The following is a 20,367-nucleotide window of genomic DNA, read 5'->3' on the forward strand; positions in this document are numbered from 1 at the left end:
AGTATTTATCCAAAGAAACCCAAAACACTAATTCAAAGAGACATACTTACATTCATATATTCATCACAGCACTATTTACAATCACCAAGATATGCAAGCAACCTAAGTGTCCATCCATAGATGAATGAATAAAGAATCGGTATATATATATACAGTGGAATATTACTCAGTCATAAAAAAATGACCTACATTATTACATGATATCTACAACATACATGAACCTACTCAATACTCTAGTCAAGGGTATTATGCTAACTAAAATAAGTCAGAGAAAGATAAATATTATATGATATCACTTATATGTAGAATCTAAAAAGCAAAATAAATGAACAAACAAAATAAACTTGTAGTACAGGGAGCATTTTGATGCTTGCCAAATGGGAGGGGAGTTGGAGTGATGGGTGAAAAAGGGAATGGATTAAGAAATACAAATTGATAGTTACAAAATAGTCATGGGGCTGCATAGTCAATATCATTGTAATAAATATGTATGGTATCAGATGGGTACTAGATTTATTAGTGTGATCAGTTTGTAAATTAGATAACTAACCACTATCTTGTACACCTGAAAGTGAAATAGTATTGTATGTCAACTGAAATTGAAAAAAAAAATAGAAAAGGGAAATCCTCAAACACTGAAAAAGAAAAGAAGAAGATAAAAAAAAGCCCATGTTTGATAATTCATTGCTTGGCCCAGAGGAATCAGGAAACTAGCACTAACACCCACTGCTTCAGGCCAAGGAAATTGAGTTCTCCAACCTTTACGGAGAACAAGATCTTCACATTGGTGATCTTTATCAAATTGTATATACAGGTGCCCTTTACCTTGTAAATACCACTTCTAAGAATTAATACCACAAATACATCCATGCATATATGCATGGAGTGAAAAAAAAGCAAGGTGCATCATAGCATGTAAAGCATGCTAACACTGGGAGTGAAAAATGGGCAGGGACACATACGTATTTCCTATGTATATACATAAATTGTCTCTGGAAGAATATACAAAAGTAGCCAATAACATTTGTTGTTTATGCTGGCTGAAGGACAGATTTGGGACACAAATTGGGAGAACACTTTTACTTTATACTCTGTTATATTTTATGATTATTGAACAAAAGAATGTCCATGAAATTAAAAAATAAATTTAAGAAATCATTCACCATTGAGAATGTATATTTTCTTATACCTGTTTTTCTTAGGTAGCTCATGATAAGGTAATTATTTTTGTATTTTATATTGAAACAGAATCTAGCCAACATAATAAACTGAGACAAATTAGACATAACTAAACTTTCATCCAACAGTATAACAAATTTCCACAATATTTAATATTTGTAAGGTCAAAATTTTAATATTTTATATGCCTTCTATGCTAAAAAAGGGATATGTTTCAAATAGCCACCACTGTTTTGCATATATTGTTTCAGCCTTTGTTACTGCAGCAGGAAGAAAAATATTTACAATTTATATAGAGTTTTTTGTTTTTCATTTTTAAAGAAACCATTTATCCCTAAGAATAGTGAAAGTTCATTGCTGATTTAAGAATCACATAAATTTAAAAATGCTGAAAAAGTTAGGTAGTTGTCTTTATATTCGGTGCACTTGGTTTTTACATGTCCTAGCAATGATGATAGCTCATACTTACTTTAACTAATGACTAATACAAGAAACATACATTAAGGACAAGATTACATTGCTATTTAATAGTGACTCTATATCCATAATTCACATTGTTTATAGCTCTGGGCCTAAGCTAGAATGGATACACAGAGCTCTTTTCCTTTCCTTCGTTTTCTAATGAATGAATGGTGATGTAACTATTTGGGAAAAGCAATGAGATATTCAGTTAACCTGAAACTGAGTTATTATTTCGTACAAACTTGGATTTCCTACTTCCTCTGATGTACAGACTCTGAAGTCGTAGTTAATATCACCACTATCTGTGTTGTTGATATCATTAATCTAAAACCACAAAGAAATATAAGGAACAATCATATTTTATATTTTTTTTATACAAAATGAAATTAAGCAGTATACTTGGAATGAAGCAAATCGACCACAAGGAGGCAAAAGTTCATTTTCATGTTTTTGATCACCAGAAGTTAGAAAATCATCAATTATTAAAGTTGCTTTACCATTTCAAGCCTATTCTTTCTAACTGTTGACCACTTACAAGTCTGGCAATGATTTTCTGTGGGTCCCCAGCATCGGCCGGTACAGGACTTATGGCAACGTCCACCTGTAGAAGAGGAAAACACACACACACGTTATAATCTTTCACTCTCTGACTATGAGTAACTCCTTAAAGAAAATATTCTAGCTCATTTATAAGGATTTTTATGTCATACTAGAGTTGAAACACAGCTCATAAAGTGCCTGCTTAAGTAACGAAACCTGAATGTCAAACACAATTTAATATTCAAAATCTAATCATTTTATAAGAAAAGGAAATCAATGATCTGTGTATTTTATCAGTTAGTAAGAAGTAAATATTTACATGAAATAAATTTCACTTTGACTATTAAAGACTTTTATTCTTATGATCTATTCTCTTTAACATAATTTCTAAAGTTCATGGCTTAGGAATTAAAATCAATAGTTAAGAAGTTGATGTCTGTGAAAACAAGAATATGTTCTTACAAATACATGACAAACCATCAGGATAAAAGGTTACATTCATAGTTTAGGTTCTTTTCTAGTAGGAAGTCTTTGAGAGGATGTGACCACCTGTTGAATCTTGAGCAGGACCCAGGCAATTGGAGAATCCTCACACATCCTCTGGTCTTGGAATGTACTTGTGTATCCTGCCTACTATTTCCCTCCTAGCAACTGTTTCAAGCGGTTACCTTTGAGAGAGTAAGGTGGTATTGAAATCATCTGGACTGAATATGCGATTGAACCCAGTTAAGGCCTCTATAAAATCTATTAAGATTCTGGCCGGGTTTGTGTGAAAAAGTATTCACCTTGTTACCTACAAGTTTCCTATGTAAGTTTCCCTGCTTATTAAACCGCCCTCTACCAGTCTGGAGTTGTCTGCCTCTTTCTTTGGTTTCCTCTTGCTCTCAGGGTACGAGGCCAATGTGTGAATCAATATCTTTATATTAAAAAAAGCAAAAATTTAAAACAGCTAATTATTTTATAAAGCTTAATTTCAATGATATCGTCCTCTAAATTTTTTATTGATACTACCTTCATTTTCAAATATCAGCTCTTATCTCCTGTAGTAACATCTTCCTCTTAAGGAGTATGCCGCTATGAGTATCTGCCTCACAAAACACAGTTGTCCCACAGAGAAATTCCCATAAGGAATCAAAAACAGAACATTAGCTAAAGAAATCTTGCATAGATTTTTTTTGACGTTTGCTTCTGAATTTCATAGGCTCATTCTAAAGTTTTGTGGGTTCAAGGGTAAAGAATGGGCTCATTTTGAGAATAAAAAGTAGGCATGGAAATCTATTAAAGATGAAAGCTTTTCTATAGCATACTTATTAAACTTCTACGTTAATTTTCTGATATTAATTGCAAATGGTATATGCCTATTCAAGAAATTTATGTTAACATAGTTAACTATATTCCAAAAATTATGAACTAGAGTTCTATCAAGTATTTCCATTTTCCGTGATCCACAATGTTTAACTCTTCAACTTGTATAAGTTCTCATACCTGGGCAGCTTTTCTTTGTTTCTTCTGCCTCTTTCCCTCTCTTTATGAGACTGACTGAGTGAACCTCTTAAATGCTTTCACGGTTAAGGAACAGATTTAGCAGACTTATATTCTCGGGCTGAACCTCAGACGATCCTAATGGTCTATTCTTCTGGAAGTTAACAGTACTGTTTCCAAGTTAATACCATGAACTGAACCTATGTGTTATGTTTCCCTGAAAGTAAGACCTAGCTGGACAATCAGCTCTAACAGGTCTTTTGGAGTTAGTTAATATAAGTTAATATAAGACCAGGTCCCACATTATATTATATTATATTATTATATTATATTATATTATATTATATTATATTATATTATATTATATTATTATATATTGTTATATATTATTATATATATATATATTTTATAAGATCCAATCTTATTTTACTTGTAGTAAAATAAGACTGGGTCTTATATTAATTTTTACTCCAAAAGATGTATTAGAGTTGATTGTCCAGCTAGGTCTTACTTTCAGGAAAACATAGTGTAACACTTAGGCTCAATTCTAATCACCTTCTTAAAAGTGTCAGGATCCTTGCTACAACACGCTATATTTAAAGGAATTCTGTCTGTGAGGCATTGCTGCTGACATCACTAGCGTATAATATCCTGTCACCCCGCCATCTGTTTATTTAGATCTAAACACATTACAACCACATAATGCAAGCTCATTCTAGCTGACAGGAAAAGGACTCCATCTGGCTGAACAATATAACTTTAATCAGTGATAATGATAATTATTATTAAAAACCTACTGGAGTTCTTTTGCACGAAGCTAATAAATCGAAATTGATTTATACCAGAGGAAATTAGAAAGGACTGTGAAATAAAATGAGAATCAGTAAAAACTTTTTTTGAGTACAAACTAGTTATGAGAAAGTAGCTAATGTTAATGTATTTCTTCAACTGTGTTAAAAATCCATTAAATCGACCCATTATGTGGCTTAACTAAAACTATCTGAGGCAGAGGATGATTTACCACTTAATCTATGACTTCTCTAATTGTGTTTTGGGTTAATTATATATATATATTAATGCAGAAATGAATATATATATATATATATATATAGTGTTATTCATTGTGGCCAGAGTACTACCTGTAGCTGGGGGGGGGGGAGCTTACTAATATTAGATATTTTAATTATCTCAAAGCTCCCTTTTTATTTGACATTTTTTACCTTTTTATATTTGAAGCTCGATTTACTACCCCAAGACCGAATCCCAGATACAAACTAAAAAGGAATATTACTATAAACTTTGAACTGTGTTTATGATTCTTGATAAAGTATCATGGCATGGCCCACCTAGTTGGTAACAAGTGATAAAGTGCCACCACCCTGCTACACACACACACACACACACACACACACACACACATACACACACATTTAAATAATTTAGTCTAGACTGTCTATGTGTCATTATGAGATTTTACTTAGTAGTTTCCATTTTTTAGTCATATTTAAACAGAAATACCTATGACTGCTATAAAAGGAACCGAACAATGGTGTCTCTTCTCTGATTTTACTGTCTGAAATGCCCTTTACCCCTTTGGGAAACGAAGAGGAGATAATCACTTTTCAGAATTCCATGACCCCAACGTGCTGGAAGACTGTGAACTCCATGTGCTCCCATACATAGTTGCCCGTTCTCCCCTGCCCTTCATTACCTCATTCTCTCTAGAGACTTAACCCTTTTCGAATCTGTCCAAGCGTTCACTTTGGCTTTTGTCTCCAAAACTGTGATATGTGGCACTTGCATTAACACTATTTTCACTGAGTTCTTGCAATTAAGTAAATATCAAAATGTCTGACCAAAATCTTTAAATGGAGATATTTCTGCATTAATGTATTTGCCACTCGTTCATGCCAGCAACCTTGGACAGAGTCTGGTAGACAACTGGGTAGTGTGGTTTTATGGACTACTATGTTAATATGTTTTAAAATCTTTATTTAACTTTTAGTTCTCAGCATCTCAGCTGTAAAAAATGTCAAAAGACGAGAAGGTGGATAAATGGCTTCCTTAGGAATTATCTATCTAGAATAGGAAAACAAATTAAATATATATATATATATATATATATATATATATATATATATATACATATATATATATATATGTATATGTGCAAATGTTTTTCCTACCTTCCTCCTATCCATTTATCCATAGATGTTTCTTGAGTACCATCTGCATTCGTTTATTAATAACAATGTTAAGTATTGGAGTTAGGCTGAAACCTACATGGTGACTAATAGAGTTTCCAATGAATTCAGCATTATTTTGAAAGCAAAAGGTTTTGACTGCTCTGTATCTAATGTTTACCCTCTGTGTGTTTAAGGAAAGAAGCCAATAAATCTGAATTTTTAACAGTCCCCTAGCTCAGGAAGGAAGAGTTGGACAAAGCCAGGTTGAGCTGGAACATTTCCAATGTAATGCCTGGTGGATCGGAAGTTCACTACATTCGTTACACAATGATTTATCTACATGACATCTAAAATGAAATCAGCTCAGAACATTTCAGTGGAAAGGATAATAATGACCTCTGGAGGGTTCCTTGTTTATCTACTAATAGAAAGAGAAATACTTAAACTATGGCCCAATGTCTTACTGAGAACTTTCTTTCTGTTCTCTATTCTCAGATACACAGTACTTAAGGAGGTCTGATTTCATGAGGGATAGAGACCGTATATGTCACTAATATTTTAGTGTGGACTCATTTTATAAACTACTTCTCTAGTTGTACATTTTAAAATGAAGACAGCAAAAAGAGGAATTGGACAGAGACTAGCCTATGGAAATGGCAGAAATGTTTTAGGGAACAGAGGCTTTCTTTGCCAGGGCTTTCCAAATCTGCCTATTTCCAAGTCTCAATCTGCTTTATGATTCTTTTCATCCTTTATTGCAATTATGCTTTTACAACTATGTAAGAAAACACTCCACTTAAAAATAAGACTCTGACATTTTCATTTAGTTTAGTGTTAGCATAATTATTTAAATTAATAATTCCACCTCCCATAATTCTGACTCAATTGAAGATATGAAACATGTAATAAAAATTGTAACAAAAATATTTATGTAACTTTAGCAACTATTTAAATCTTTTAAAATAAGTGATGTTTTATTGCACATCAGCATTATTGTGCTTCACAGGCAATCACTTCTGCTTTGACAATTCATTATTCATCATGGAAGTCCACAAATACAACCAAGTTAATCTTTTATGCTTGTCCAGCAGATATAACTAAAAATGTGGCTTTTGCATTCCTTTTTTAGGAACTAGAGTCCCTGAGCCACTTTGATATTTTTAAGAGTCATAAATTCATGCTAGAAGTTTTGCTTGTTTGTGGAACTGTCTGACAGCAGAGATGGGATTTAATATGAACCTCTGGACTACTTTCTGCAAGTACTATGTCCGGACAGTTGAAGAGTTACAAAATATGAAGTCACTGGTGACCATAAAAGATTATACCCTCAAACTGCCTCTAGCTAAAGACAATGCAGTTACATTTCTGGATTTTGCTTTCAGTCCCTTTAAACTATGGAAGTCTCATCCTCTTAAAATTACTTTTGCTGAAGAAAGATCGAGAGTAATAATGTCTTTTTTATGACCATACAATTAGAGAGGGAATAGTACATTTATTGAAAGTCGATTATTGACTGTCGACTCTCCTGTAAACGAGTTGCAGGAAACAGGAAGAAAAATAGCAAATAATTATAATAATCATAATATTTGCTAAATGTAGGTATGTAAAAAGTAGAAAAGAAGGATTTGAAACAGGATCTGATGAAGGGCAGGCATTTCAATTGGGCTTGAATGTCTAGTCTGTCCAGTGGATAAGGGGGGTGGTTGTTCCAGGCTGAATGATTAACCTAAGCAGTGGCGCAGAGGCAAGGATGAATGCAACTCTTTGGTGTCATAATGAACGGTTTAGGGTCCCTTGAGCAGTTTGCTTTACAGCAGCTGTAGTGGGAGCTTACAAAGTGTCTTGAAAGTCTTCTAAAGAGGTTGGAGTTTACTCTGAACAAAATTATGGAGTTGGTTAAGGTTTTTTTGAACACTGAAATGATATGGTTTGACTTGCAGGGTAGAAGCGAGTTTCAGATTACGTTTCCCAAAAGTTAATGTTGACAACTGAGTAGCTTGTGCAAAATACTGATTTTATAGTCTGGGGTGAGGTGAAAAATCCATACCTTTACAAAGCAATTCTAGGGATCTGATGATGATGGTTCCAAGATGACAAAGTATGAAGAAGAAATAGTGGTATGGCATATAATTTCAAACTCTGTTAACATCATAACTGTATTTTGAGACAATACAGTCGTTCCCCTTTATCCATGGTTTTACCTTTTGTGGTTTCAGTTACCCACAGTCAACCACCATCCAATAATATTAAACAGAAAATTTCAGAAAAAATATTCGTGAATTTTAAACCACATGCCAGTCTGAGTAGCATGAGGAGATCTCACACAGGAATCAGCTCTTTGTCCAGCACATTCATGCTGCATACACTGCATGCCCATTAGTTACCCAAGTAGCCATCTCAGTTATCAGGCCAACTGTTGTGGTATGGTAATGCTTATGTTCAAGTAACCCTTACAGTAACATCTAATGCTACATCCCAATGCTTACAGCATTCACCTCACTTCGTGTCATTAAGTAGACACGAATCATCTCACATCATCAAAAGAAGGGTGAGTATAGCACAATAAGATATTTAAGAGAGACACCACATTCGTATAACTTTGCTTATGGTATATTGCTGTAATTGTTCTACTTTATTATTAGTTAAGATTATTAGCTAATCTTTTACTGTGCCCTCTTTATAAATTAAACTTTATCATAGGTATGCACGTATAGATAAAAACATAGTATATATAGGGTTTGGAACTATCTGTGGTTTCAGGCATCCATAGGGGTCTTGGAACATACCACCTAGGAAAAGGTGGAACTACCAAACTTTTAGATCTGATGAGATGCTGGGTAACCAGACTTACAGAATGAAACAGTATAAAGTTCTGCAGTCTGTCATTTCCCAATATTTACTCTTTGATTTATGCATATATATTTCCATTGAGTTGCATTTTTCTCCCTACAGTCCTAAAACATACATAGCTTCTTTTTTTCACATTTAAATTATCATAAACTGCCCACATTATAGTAAAGTTACAATATGATTCCAGCAAACGATATATCAGTAGGGTTTAAAGACACGTGTTAATCTATGACCACCCTTATGTGACCTGGAACTTCTCTGTTTTTAATTACATGTTAATATTTCCTTTTTTTTTTTCTGACAGTTCACATTGTCATGTGTTTATTCATTCCCACATTTTTGTTGTGTAAATTGACTTTACATTTTCTTCCTGTCTCAATTCAATTTTATCTTGCCTATGATTTGAAAGTTAATTATTGAATGGAAATTTTAACTTTTACACATTTTGCTAATCTGAAAAAGTAGACAGGTGTTTTCATTAGCTGGGAAGACAAAGTTAAAAACTAAAACTGTATATAACTGGAACTTCTCAGCAATAAATTAAATCAGAAGTTAGCAGTTTGAAATGCTTTAAATAATCACTAGATTAAAAAAGAAATAGGTAACTTCAATGTTATTAAATTTGGTTTTTCTGCAAGCACCACTGTATTCTTCAGGCAAGCAATCTGTAGTCAAGGATTTAGAACAGCATATATGTTCATGTGATCAAGATTAATTTTGAACAAACGTGTGAAATGTATCAAGTTTTGTGTTGTTCAGCCTTATGTGGTGGTGACCCTTCCAGGAATGTTCTAAGAATTTTATATATATTGGCTCAGTTAATCTTCATATAACCCCAATAGGCTGACAGGCTTTCAAAATGTACAGATCCTGCCCAGGCAGAGCGAAGTGAAGGTTTATGCTTTCAATTGCTTACATAACATCTCCACTTATATGATTAGCAGTCATTTACATATTTACATGCCCCAAATTTAACCCCTGATGTTCCCGCCCTTTCAAAACATTATCCCTATAAAGTCTTTCCCCATCTCAGTCAATGGCAGGTTAACTTTTCTAGAAGTTCGTGTTAAAAAGTTTGCAGTAATTCTCAGCTCCTCTTTTTCTCTCAAAGCCAAGATCCAAAATCATTAGCATGTCCAGTTGACTGTAATTTCAAAATGTGTCTACTGTCCAATAATTTCCCATCACCCACACCACTAAGCCACTATCACCTCTCGCTTGGATAATTCAATAACCTTCTAACCAATGTCGTAGTTTACATCATGGCTCCCTTATAATCTCTCCTCAATACAATGGCCAGTGAGATCTTAGTCAGACCAGGTCAAATCCCAATAACTTCCGGTCTCTTACAAAGTAAAAGCCAAATTTTCTTACAATAATCTTCAAGGCCCTATGCTATTTGGTCCTCTCCTCCATGCCTCCATAACCTTACCCCTTACAATTCTCCTTTCTCACTCCTCTCACTCTCATATCTCACTATTCTTAGTATATACAATATACACTCTCCATTCAGGACCCTTCTGTTTCCTACCCGTGAAACTCTCTCCTCTGGTAGTTTGGTTCACCTGCTTACTTGCTCTCCTTAAATGCTATCTCATAGTGAGGTCTTCTCTGACCCATCCTATTAAATATTCAAAATGGATTTGCTAGATTTTGCCTTATATGTGTTGAAATAAATGAGAAATGTATAAAATATCCATAAACATAAAAAATGAAATAAATATAAATATATATATACATATATATGTATATATATATATATACACATATATATAATATATATAAATATATGTATAGTTTCAAAAAATGAAAAATACCAAATGGAAACTTTGTGAACGATTTTTATATATAGATAGTTTTTGAAATAATATAAAAGTCTGTCTAGTTTTGTGACCCAATATTTTCACATTATATTTTATGGTAAACATTTTTAGATGACATTAAATAAATGTGATTTTATTTATTTATTTTTTTGGTGGCTTTATTTCTCATACAGACATAACACATTTCAATTAACCATTTTGCTTTACAAAATATTTTTGCTGGCACACGTGGTAGAAAATACATATTTTTAAGTAAAAATGGATATTAAGAAAATACCATTAATTTCATATCATATTTTTGAGAAGATTTATAGCTCATGGAGAAATGATTTAGATAGCAGAAAGAACTTGTTCATGTCTTTTTTATATTCTTTTGACAACACTGATGGGATGTGGAACAGTTGTGTGGATTTGTAGATGACTGGCATATGTATCAGAATATTTGATAAAAGGATTGACGTGTGGGCTCGCCTACACTGATGAGCTGGTTGTAGCAGTATGTCAAAGGCCTCTGTATGTATCTATCATATTTGACCTTTTAATTACTGAATTGGCTCATACAATTGAAATAAGCATACCATATTTGTGAAAGACACAAACCTAGATGGGGTAGCAATTGCTCACACTTGGATAACCTTTCTATATTGCATGAGACAGGTCAGAATTTCAATTCTCACTCTGGTATTGGCTCTGTCATGCCTAAGGCAGACTAACTTCTCTTGACTTTTTTTTGTGTGTGTGTATTTAAATGCTTATCTTATACATGAAAGCTCACACCATGCTGCATAATCCAATCCAGAAATGATCATCAGCATTACTGACCTCTCCATATCATGTACAAATTATTGAGCACATTCACTTTCTATATTCTAACTAGTAGATTTAAAGCTTTACACAGAGTATCTCATTTAATTTGCAAAACAATCTTATAACTTTGGTAATGTTTATAGGTAAGAAAACAGAAGCATTCTTTAAGTGGAACCAGAGACTTGTTCCTTTATAGCATATCAGCACTTTTTATACATAGAATATTTGCTTGTCAATTTTCTTTTTCTTGTACTTCATTTGTAAGTGGCATTTACTTTGATTCTATTATTTTCTTATTAAGGTTTAGCAGTCATTGGGCTAAAATACATGTCAATTAAATATAAACATATTTTAGTAATTGGCATTTATAATTGTCATGGGAAATTACAGCCTGCAGTTTAAGTAAGATCAATTTTTTTAAAAAAAATACTATTGAGTAAGTAACCAATTTATAGTATTTTCATTTACTGCTCTAAGTGTTCATATAAGTGCTGGTAAAATGCAGAAAACAGAAGACTTGAAATAATTTTTATCTGCATTCAGTTTCCTTTATGTGTAGTTGGTGGGAGCTTGGGCAAGTTACTACCTAAGAGCTAACTTTCTTCGTTAACAAAATATAGATGATATGTCTTCTGTACATTAGGGGAGATTAAATGGAATAATATGTGAAGTGCCTGCCACGTAATAACCATTAATCAGTGATTATTACCTTCTCCTTTCCTCATTGCATTGTATATAAACATATCAAAGAAAAACAGAGACAAGCATTGGAGACAGTCAGCAGAGGTGATAGAGCAGACAAATCAAGAAAACTCAAGACAGAACTGTGTATGCAGGCAGCATTGAAATGATCAGATGATCAGTGGGGTTCCACAGTCAAGCAATAGAAAAAGGGGAGGGTGTAACATTTTAGGAAGCTGACAGGCTTGGCAGATAGGGACAAGTGTGTTTCAGAGGTCTCTGCATGCTTTGGCAAAGTTTGAGAAGCCATAGTTTCAGCAGGGATATTACTAATAATCCAAATACAGTGAAATCTCAGTCTGCTACTGGAATATCACACTCTTGTATATTTCAGGCTAGTGTATATGGAAGGAAGGAAAGGGTGCAGAGAGTGTTTCAAGGTATATATATCCAAAACAGAGAGAGGAACACATATGTTGAGCATTCTTTGGCTTACTGCAGAACATTAGATGTCATTGAAGCAGGGGTCTCTTCCCATTCCATGACCCTCATCTGTTAGATTGCTAATCAGAGGTCCTAATGAATCCTGGAGGAACTGCCACCATCCACAGGTCCAGCTTGTGAGTGGTGTCATATTCAAGAAGCATGGTTCAACTGCCAACATTCAACCGAAAGACCTTTACTCTCAAAGGGCACTGAATGAGACCTAAAGTATTGCCCATGGCAACAGCTCCAAATCTTTTGTCACTTTACTCACACAACTGTCACTCTCTGAAGTATCTCATTCACCAAAACTACTCACACAAATCCCCCCCCCTCTGTGCCTTCCTCCATCACAAAGTGTTCACCCTTCTATCTTCCCGCATTATATCATTATTATACCATTGATCAACTTAGCCATTCTCCCTAAATACTTTATTCCCTCCAACTTTTGGATTAAATAACTCTCTGTCCATTTTTTATTATGCATTATAAGTGTGCACTGCAACTCTCTAAGAAGACTGTGTGTGTGTGTGTGTGTGTGTGTGTGTGTGTGTGTGTGTGCGCGCAGGTATGAGGGGCAGTTTGGTCAAGGGGGATGGAAAGATCAGGCTGACATCACAGAATGTTTGAGCAGATGGGAAAAGAAAACCATGAGTATTTCCACATTAGTCATTTTTATCCCATCAGAGTAGATATTAATTGATAATCAACATACTGGTCTGTTTCACCATGAGCATAAAGAAGTTCCCATTATCTGTGTGAGGCATGGTCTACATGAGCAGACTCTGTTTTCATCTGTTTTCCATTTGATAGTTCCAAGGGTAGATCTATCTCCTCTACAGCTTAACAAGAAATGGGTATTATCATAGGAAAACTGAAATAGATGAAATCATGACAAGCTCGTTATGGAAAGCAACCATTTCTTCTCCATAGTTCCTACCCATACTCAAAGCACAGTAGGCGTCCCAGATGGAATAACTCAAGATTTTTCTTTAATAAGAGGCCAATAACTTCACAGAATGGTACTAAGCCAGCTTCTAACCCACCAAGAGTAAATACTGAAGGGTCTTATAATATCTGTAGCTTGGGACTTTATAATTATAGTTGGTACTATTAATCTTGTAGCATTTCTATTTTTATTATTATATCTGAGATCGAGACTGGGTTTTTGTTATAGATTGCTAGCCTGTAGCAGTCGGTTGGGGAGATCAGGCATCACTGAGACAGATAACAAAGAAAAATGGCTAACAAATTGGAAAAGATTAGGAAGCTCCGTGGCATTATATTAAAGAACCTCTTCTGAGCTATAACAGCCCAAGTCTCATCTCATTATCCTACCGTTCTTTCATCTGCCAAAGGGGCTTAGTTATATATATAAATATCCCCCTCCCCCGAGTTCTTACACTTAAAATAAAAACAACCACATTAACAAACAGGCACATTTCTAAAATGCCACGGTAAGCTTAAGGAATGAAAAGGCGATTTTGAAATTGATGGAGATTATAAGAAAGTGACCCAAAAGGCATTACAGTCAGTAATGAGCCTAAAATGTCTTACTGTAAAATGTTTTCATTAATTTGCCTTTGAAGTTTACACAAAAAAACCTATAATTCAAGAATAATAGACATAATAAATTTTTAAAATAGGATTCCATCAACAGGTATTTCAATGGAATTTCTTGCTGATGTACTACTGGTCATATCTGGAAATTGAGTCATTTACACAAAAAAAAGAAAGAAAGAAAGATAAATTATTTACAAACCACTGCATATACATCATGATATGACTTAAGACTAAATATCAGCCCCACTACTTAGCATTCTGCTCCAGTTTCCTGTTTTCTAAAATCAATCATTGGCCTCATAACCATCTAAAATACAAATCCTCCAGATAGAGTCAAAGTCCCTATCATATTAAACTAGCATATTAAAGAGTTAATCATAGCTGAGGTATAATGTAATTTTGTCACGTAGGAGGCATCGTTCTAGGCAATTTATTTCCTGTGACAACCTTAGGAGGAAAATGCTACTACAGATGAGGAAGCTGAGGCCAAGTTTAATAACTTACCCCAAATCACACAGTCAGTGATAGGCCTGAGGTAAGCCTGAGGTTGGAGCCCAGAAATATTGGCCAAATTCCATACTCTTAATCAATATAACCGAATATCTAATTTACGTTAATAGATACAATAGAATAGTCATGTGGGACAGAAGAGGACACAAAACACAGCGCAGATTAAAACCACATGGGAAGACACTTTATGTCATAATAAGGCCTGGTCTCTGATAGGAAAAGTACAAATACTTAGGAAGTTCAGTGGATTTCAGGAGATTGGAAAGCAATCAGCAAGAATGAGCACATTTACCCAGACACTTATTCAATGTCACCTAGGGAATGACTTGCATGGAATTCAAATAAAAACAAAAAATAAAATAAATAAAAAAGATAATTTGGGGTCAGTTGCTAAAATCTGTGATTTGAATGTGGGGAATTAACTGCATCTATCAATGACCTCAAGGGCCACCGTGAAGAGTAATATATATGACTGTCAAAAGCAGTAAAAAAAAAGCATTTTTCCCCACCTCCATTTTTTGCCACCTTACTTCTCATTCCCATTGCTTATAAATGATGATGGAAAACTAAGAGAAGGCTAATTACAATTCTCAGCTTTAAAATAGGATGCAGGATAAAAGGTGTCTTCAAAGAGGAGCGATTCTACTATAAACACTAAAAATTATAACTAATATTTATTGAGCACTTACTATGTGGCAGACACTGTTTTAAAGATTTCCACCTATTATCCCAATTTGGTCTCATGTGAGAAAAATGAAGGATAAAGGAGCTGAGCAATTACAATTAGAAACTCCTTGAGTCAAGATTCAAATTCATGCAGAACCCCTGAGATTGAGCTCGACTACTAGGTTACTCTTTGAGCCAAAGAAGTGGAAAAATAATTGTGCAAAAAAGATGATGACACAGGGAGGACTGCTTTGGAATAGGATCAAGTGAAATATTTTAGTAGGAAGGAAAAGAGAGGGGAGAGGAAGAGCGATGTTATTTAATTTTTCTCTCTTTACGATCATTCAAATATTTTTAAAATAGCATATATTACACTCTTACTCTAAATTAATTTACTATTGATGAAACAATGCATTGCATTTATTTCCTCAGATAAAATGTCTGGATCTCTTTTATGTATTAATAGAAATGATTTACTCTCTTATAAGAATTTTAGAAAGACTGCATACTATTAATTTATCTTTCTCTAAGGAATCAAACCAGGCAAATATCTGTCAATTATACTACTACAAGGGCCTTTAGACATTTGTTTATTCTAATAAAAATACACAGCAAATCTTTAATAAAATATTTGTTGTTTAAAAGTATGCAACTTAATGAAATTTAGAAATTAAATAGTGGTGATTATCCAACATTCTATTGCTTTTGAAAACTTTGAAGTTTATCAATGTATTTTTTCTAGTAAAGAAAATTATTTTAAAAAATACACATTAGCAGTATTGAACTATTAGCAAGATACCTAATAACAGGCACACAGGTAACTAGTTTAATGCTATATTCTACTTTTGAGTACAGATTTTGAATCAATTCTACACAAAAACAAAAAAAATATTTTTTTAAAACCTACCTAGATCAAAATCTTTGTTTAATAAAATATGAGGAGGAAGGAGAATAATAGTGGCTGCTCAAGACACCTAATTTTGAGATGACTTTTGCTTTGTGCATTTTTTAATCAAGCTTTTTTTCTTTTATATATTTTTCTTACTTAAAAGAGAACTTTAAAAGAAATGTCACTGCATAATTTCCTTTCCATTTTTTCCTCTGCTTAGAAAGAGCACCTACAATTGCCAAAAGAATCACCTCTAAATAGAACATAATTTGTTCTTGCCAGCCAGCAAAGAATTAAATAAAAGTTGCATAGGGCTGCTTGCAACAATCTAGGCTTGAAAGATTGCTAAGTGGGTTAGCAGCTTGATCTCCTTATTCATTTTTCCCCAACTCCCTGTAGAGATGCCAACTCTCCTCCGCCAACCCTCCAGTATAACCAGCAATCTCTCTCTCCCACTTCTGCTCCAAACTTTGAAATAAAAGTGGCTTAATGAGAGGATACCTATAGGAGAGAGAAGACACACGTAAAACTTCTTCTTGGCAAATGTTATGAAAAGGGAAACTTAAATACACAATTTTCAGTTACTTGTAAACATCTTCCTTTTACTTTGAAGTTTTCTCTAAGTCATGAGAAATTAGAGAAGAAAAGGAAAATGGTAAGCTCTTAAAATTCTAGTTAATTGTGAAACTGAGTTGCATGAAACCACTTTCATCAGTAAAGGGGAATAAACATGTGAACGTAGTGAAATATGTGAATGATGGCTGCAGAACAGAGCATGACACACATCATCTCTCTTAACCCATTCTAGAGGAAACAGATCAGAGAAAAATAGAAGACGGTAATACTGAATGGATTCAGTATAATTCCCATTTAATTTTGCATAAGTTCTTTAAATAGCAAATATAAAATCAGGGATTTATGTTTTTTAAAAATCAACTATGGAATGCCTTGTAAAATGTAAAAATCCCTTTTATATTTTTAAGGTACTAGTTAGGTGAGTCAATATGTATTTTATGTAGTTAGGATGAGTCTCTGAAAATTTAAGTAAGTTCTTATCCACCTAGCATTTCAACCCCTGCTTCCAGGCTTAGAATTATTTGCAAATCTTCATATAGCAGTATGATTTAATATTTTATATAGGGGTACATACATTTTTAATTGTAACAAATGGAATTAAAAATGCGTAAGATCACTAAATATCTCTCACTGAGAATCACATTAATGTTCCTAGATATATATTTTTAAAAACATTATTGTGGAAAATACACATAACATAAAATTAACATCTCAACCATTTTTAAAGGCACACTTCAGTGGTGTTAAACACATTCACATTGCTGTGCAATGATCACCACATTAATTCCCATAGCTCTTTTCATCTTGTAACACTGAAATAGTATACTCATTACACAACTCCTCATTTTTCTCTCCCCCCACCCTCTAGCAACCTCCAGGATATTTTCTGTCTTTATGATTTTGACTACTCTAAATATCGTGAAATGAGACAGTATCTGTCTTTTAAAAATGTTTTAATTGAAAATATAGCTAACATACAATATTACATTAGTTTCAGTTGTACACCATAGTTATTCAACCTTTATATACCTAAAAGAGTGAGTGTCTGTCATTATTGTAACTGGCTTACTTCACTTAGCTAAATGTTCTCAAGGTTCATCCATGTTTTACAAAATACCAGAATTTGCTTCCTTTTTAAGGCATAGCAATAACCCTGTGTATGTCTATACCACATTTTGCTTATCCATTCATCCCTCCATAAACATTAGAATGATTTATCTTTGACTAATTTGCCTTGATTAGATTTTCATTGGTTGCCATGCAATTTCAACAGAATGTTTAGCTCTCATTACTTTTTTTCTCCCAATGAGATAAATGCCATTCAGTTCCCAAAATTGCCAATTCCAAAATTCACCATTTCAAAAAATGTTAGGAGTTACTACTTCAAGGAAAAGCTGACTATTCTGATTACTTGACATTTCTCCATTCTGTCCGAACAGTGTGAAATCCTTTTTCATAACATCACCAACAGTTAGTTAAGTAATGATATATACAGAGGGTACCAAAAAATATATACACATTTTAAGAAAGGAAAAAAACTGTATTAAAATTACACTGATGGTAACAACTTTGAGCACCTCTTGTAATTGCAGAAGTCAAATGTGATTTGTACTCATCTTTTGTTATCAATACATATTATTACAATTTTAATACAGCTTTTTCTTTTCTTTCTTAAAATGTCTATACATTTTTTTGGCACCCTCTGTATGTGTCCGTGTGTCTGTGTGTTTGTGTGTGTGTGTGTGTTTGTATACATTTCAATGAAGATTCTCATAGTGAAAAGGCTTGTTAAAATTTATTTTAAAGTAAGATTCAGAAGAATAGTAAGATTCAGAGAAATAGTAAAACCAGAGAAATAGTAAAAGATTCAGAGGAATAGTAAAAACTATAGGCTACCCCCAACTAGACAATATGAGGCCTACAGGTCTGCTTTCATGAAATTTTGATCTCTTCCACCATTCACTGAAAGACAGCCGCTACTACTAAAAGTCGCAGGCTGCCAAGGCTCTCCGCGACGCCAAATGGGAATCTTAATACCTACATTACAGAATTTCTATAAGAGTTAGAAATAGAGTTCTTTGAGTGCCTGTGATAACCCTGAAAGTCACAGGCACCTAAAGCATTACTATTGTTATTGCTGAAATTAGTGACAGAAGTTTCACATGACAACATAGAGCTAGATACTCTACCAGGAGGGACTCACGAATTTGGTATTTGGCTCATTTGCAGTAATCCTGAGTATCTATGCCATTTTGAATCAGCATATGGTGTGAAATGTATACATCATAACAGGCTTTGCTAATCATTTTACCAGCAGAGTGATTCTATACCAAGCCTTGTCCCTTACACCTTGTCCCTAGAACCAATTAGAGAATTATGAAGATACATAGATGCCTCTCCTTAAACTGAACTTAGTCATGGGGGATCTCTGATAGTAGATTTTGATGCATGCCTGACTTTGGAAACCGTTGATCGGCTTATCTCTCGACATAAAGAACCTTGTCCTTTTGTAATGTTAGACCATAATAGACAACACCTCTGCTATCACTTTACGTAATAATAAGTTTCCTTCCAACAAGCTATGGTCATGAAAACTTATTTGAAGGCAGAAAATTGACCATTTTAAGAGCAAAAGCAGCATGCTTGTGGGGTACAGTGGAGTTCATCTTTTAGGCAGTAACTCAGTTTACTCTGAGAGGCTCCATTTCTGTAAGACTATTACTCAAATAAAGCTAATGTCTATCCCTAATTCTTGCAGACATCTTGAGTGTAAGAAGTCAACATGAATGCAGAAGCTAAGTGTACTTTTTAATAATTTAAATGAAAAATGTTAGCAGAATATGACCCTGAAGATTCATATATTTCACCTCTATAAATTTGCAGTTAAACTGCCCTGTTCCTAAAGAGGTGTTCTTTCTTCAGCTGTGAGTGTGTGTTTGTGTGTGTGTTATTCATCATTTGCTCCACAGGAGACTAGGGGCCTGAATCTGTTCACACCATATATGATGTGCAGGCTTAATTTTCTCTTTGCATTGTTATAGAGAGAAATTATAAGCATTGGACATGGGATTAGCCCAGCATTACCTCGACAGGGCTGTTGATGTTCACACTGGCGGTAGTGAGCACAGTCTACCATCAGATTTTTTAGACTTTTGAGAGCTGGTTATTAAATACACCCATTACTAAATACAAAATTATATAAACTCAAAATTAAATTGTATTTAAACAAAGGTAATATATGCTTAAAATTCATCACTTCCTGATTAGTTTACTATATTTTTATTATTAAATTGAGTTTATTTACGTCTATTGAATGTGTATGGTTGGAAATGCTACATAATGGCATGCTATCTGGGCACAGAGAGGATTATTCCACAATCCACATCGGTTTCTCAGGATCATGTTAAGGAATGTTTACACCATGGAAATTAGCAAGCTCTACAAACTGGGATGTTTTTCCCCTATGTTAAACAGAAGATGAAATGAGACTTCACCTGGACAAGGAGTAAAAAGCCTAAGAAAAAATAAAGGAGTTGGTATGTAAAGTTGGTAATGGTCCCAGGGTCCCAGTGGTAAGGGATATTCCCACTAGTAACACAGAAGCAGGAAAGCGGAGTTTGGGCCTCTCTGGAGGCCCTCCCTTTCCCATAACCATTCTGATTATTAGCAA

General features: G+C 34.0%; 1 protein-coding gene across 4 annotated transcripts in view; it reads right to left on the reverse strand.

Annotated features, from left to right (window-relative positions):
- The window catches only part of ERBB4 (erb-b2 receptor tyrosine kinase 4), a 1,057,350-nt gene that overhangs the window by 324,484 nt on the left and 712,499 nt on the right, over positions 1 to 20,367 (reverse strand). For all 4 annotated transcript variants that reach the window (XM_081052780.1, XM_081052778.1, XM_081052779.1 and 1 more), the window contains exon 5: positions 2,177 to 2,242. In XM_081052780.1, the coding sequence (XP_080908906.1) occupies positions 2,177 to 2,242 (66 nt within the window). The remainder of the gene's footprint in view (positions 1 to 2,176; positions 2,243 to 20,367) is intronic.

This window comes from Rhinolophus hipposideros (genome assembly GCF_964194185.1).
Source record: "Rhinolophus hipposideros genome assembly, chromosome: 6".
In the NCBI taxonomy this organism is placed as follows: Eukaryota; Metazoa; Chordata; class Mammalia; order Chiroptera; family Rhinolophidae; genus Rhinolophus; species Rhinolophus hipposideros.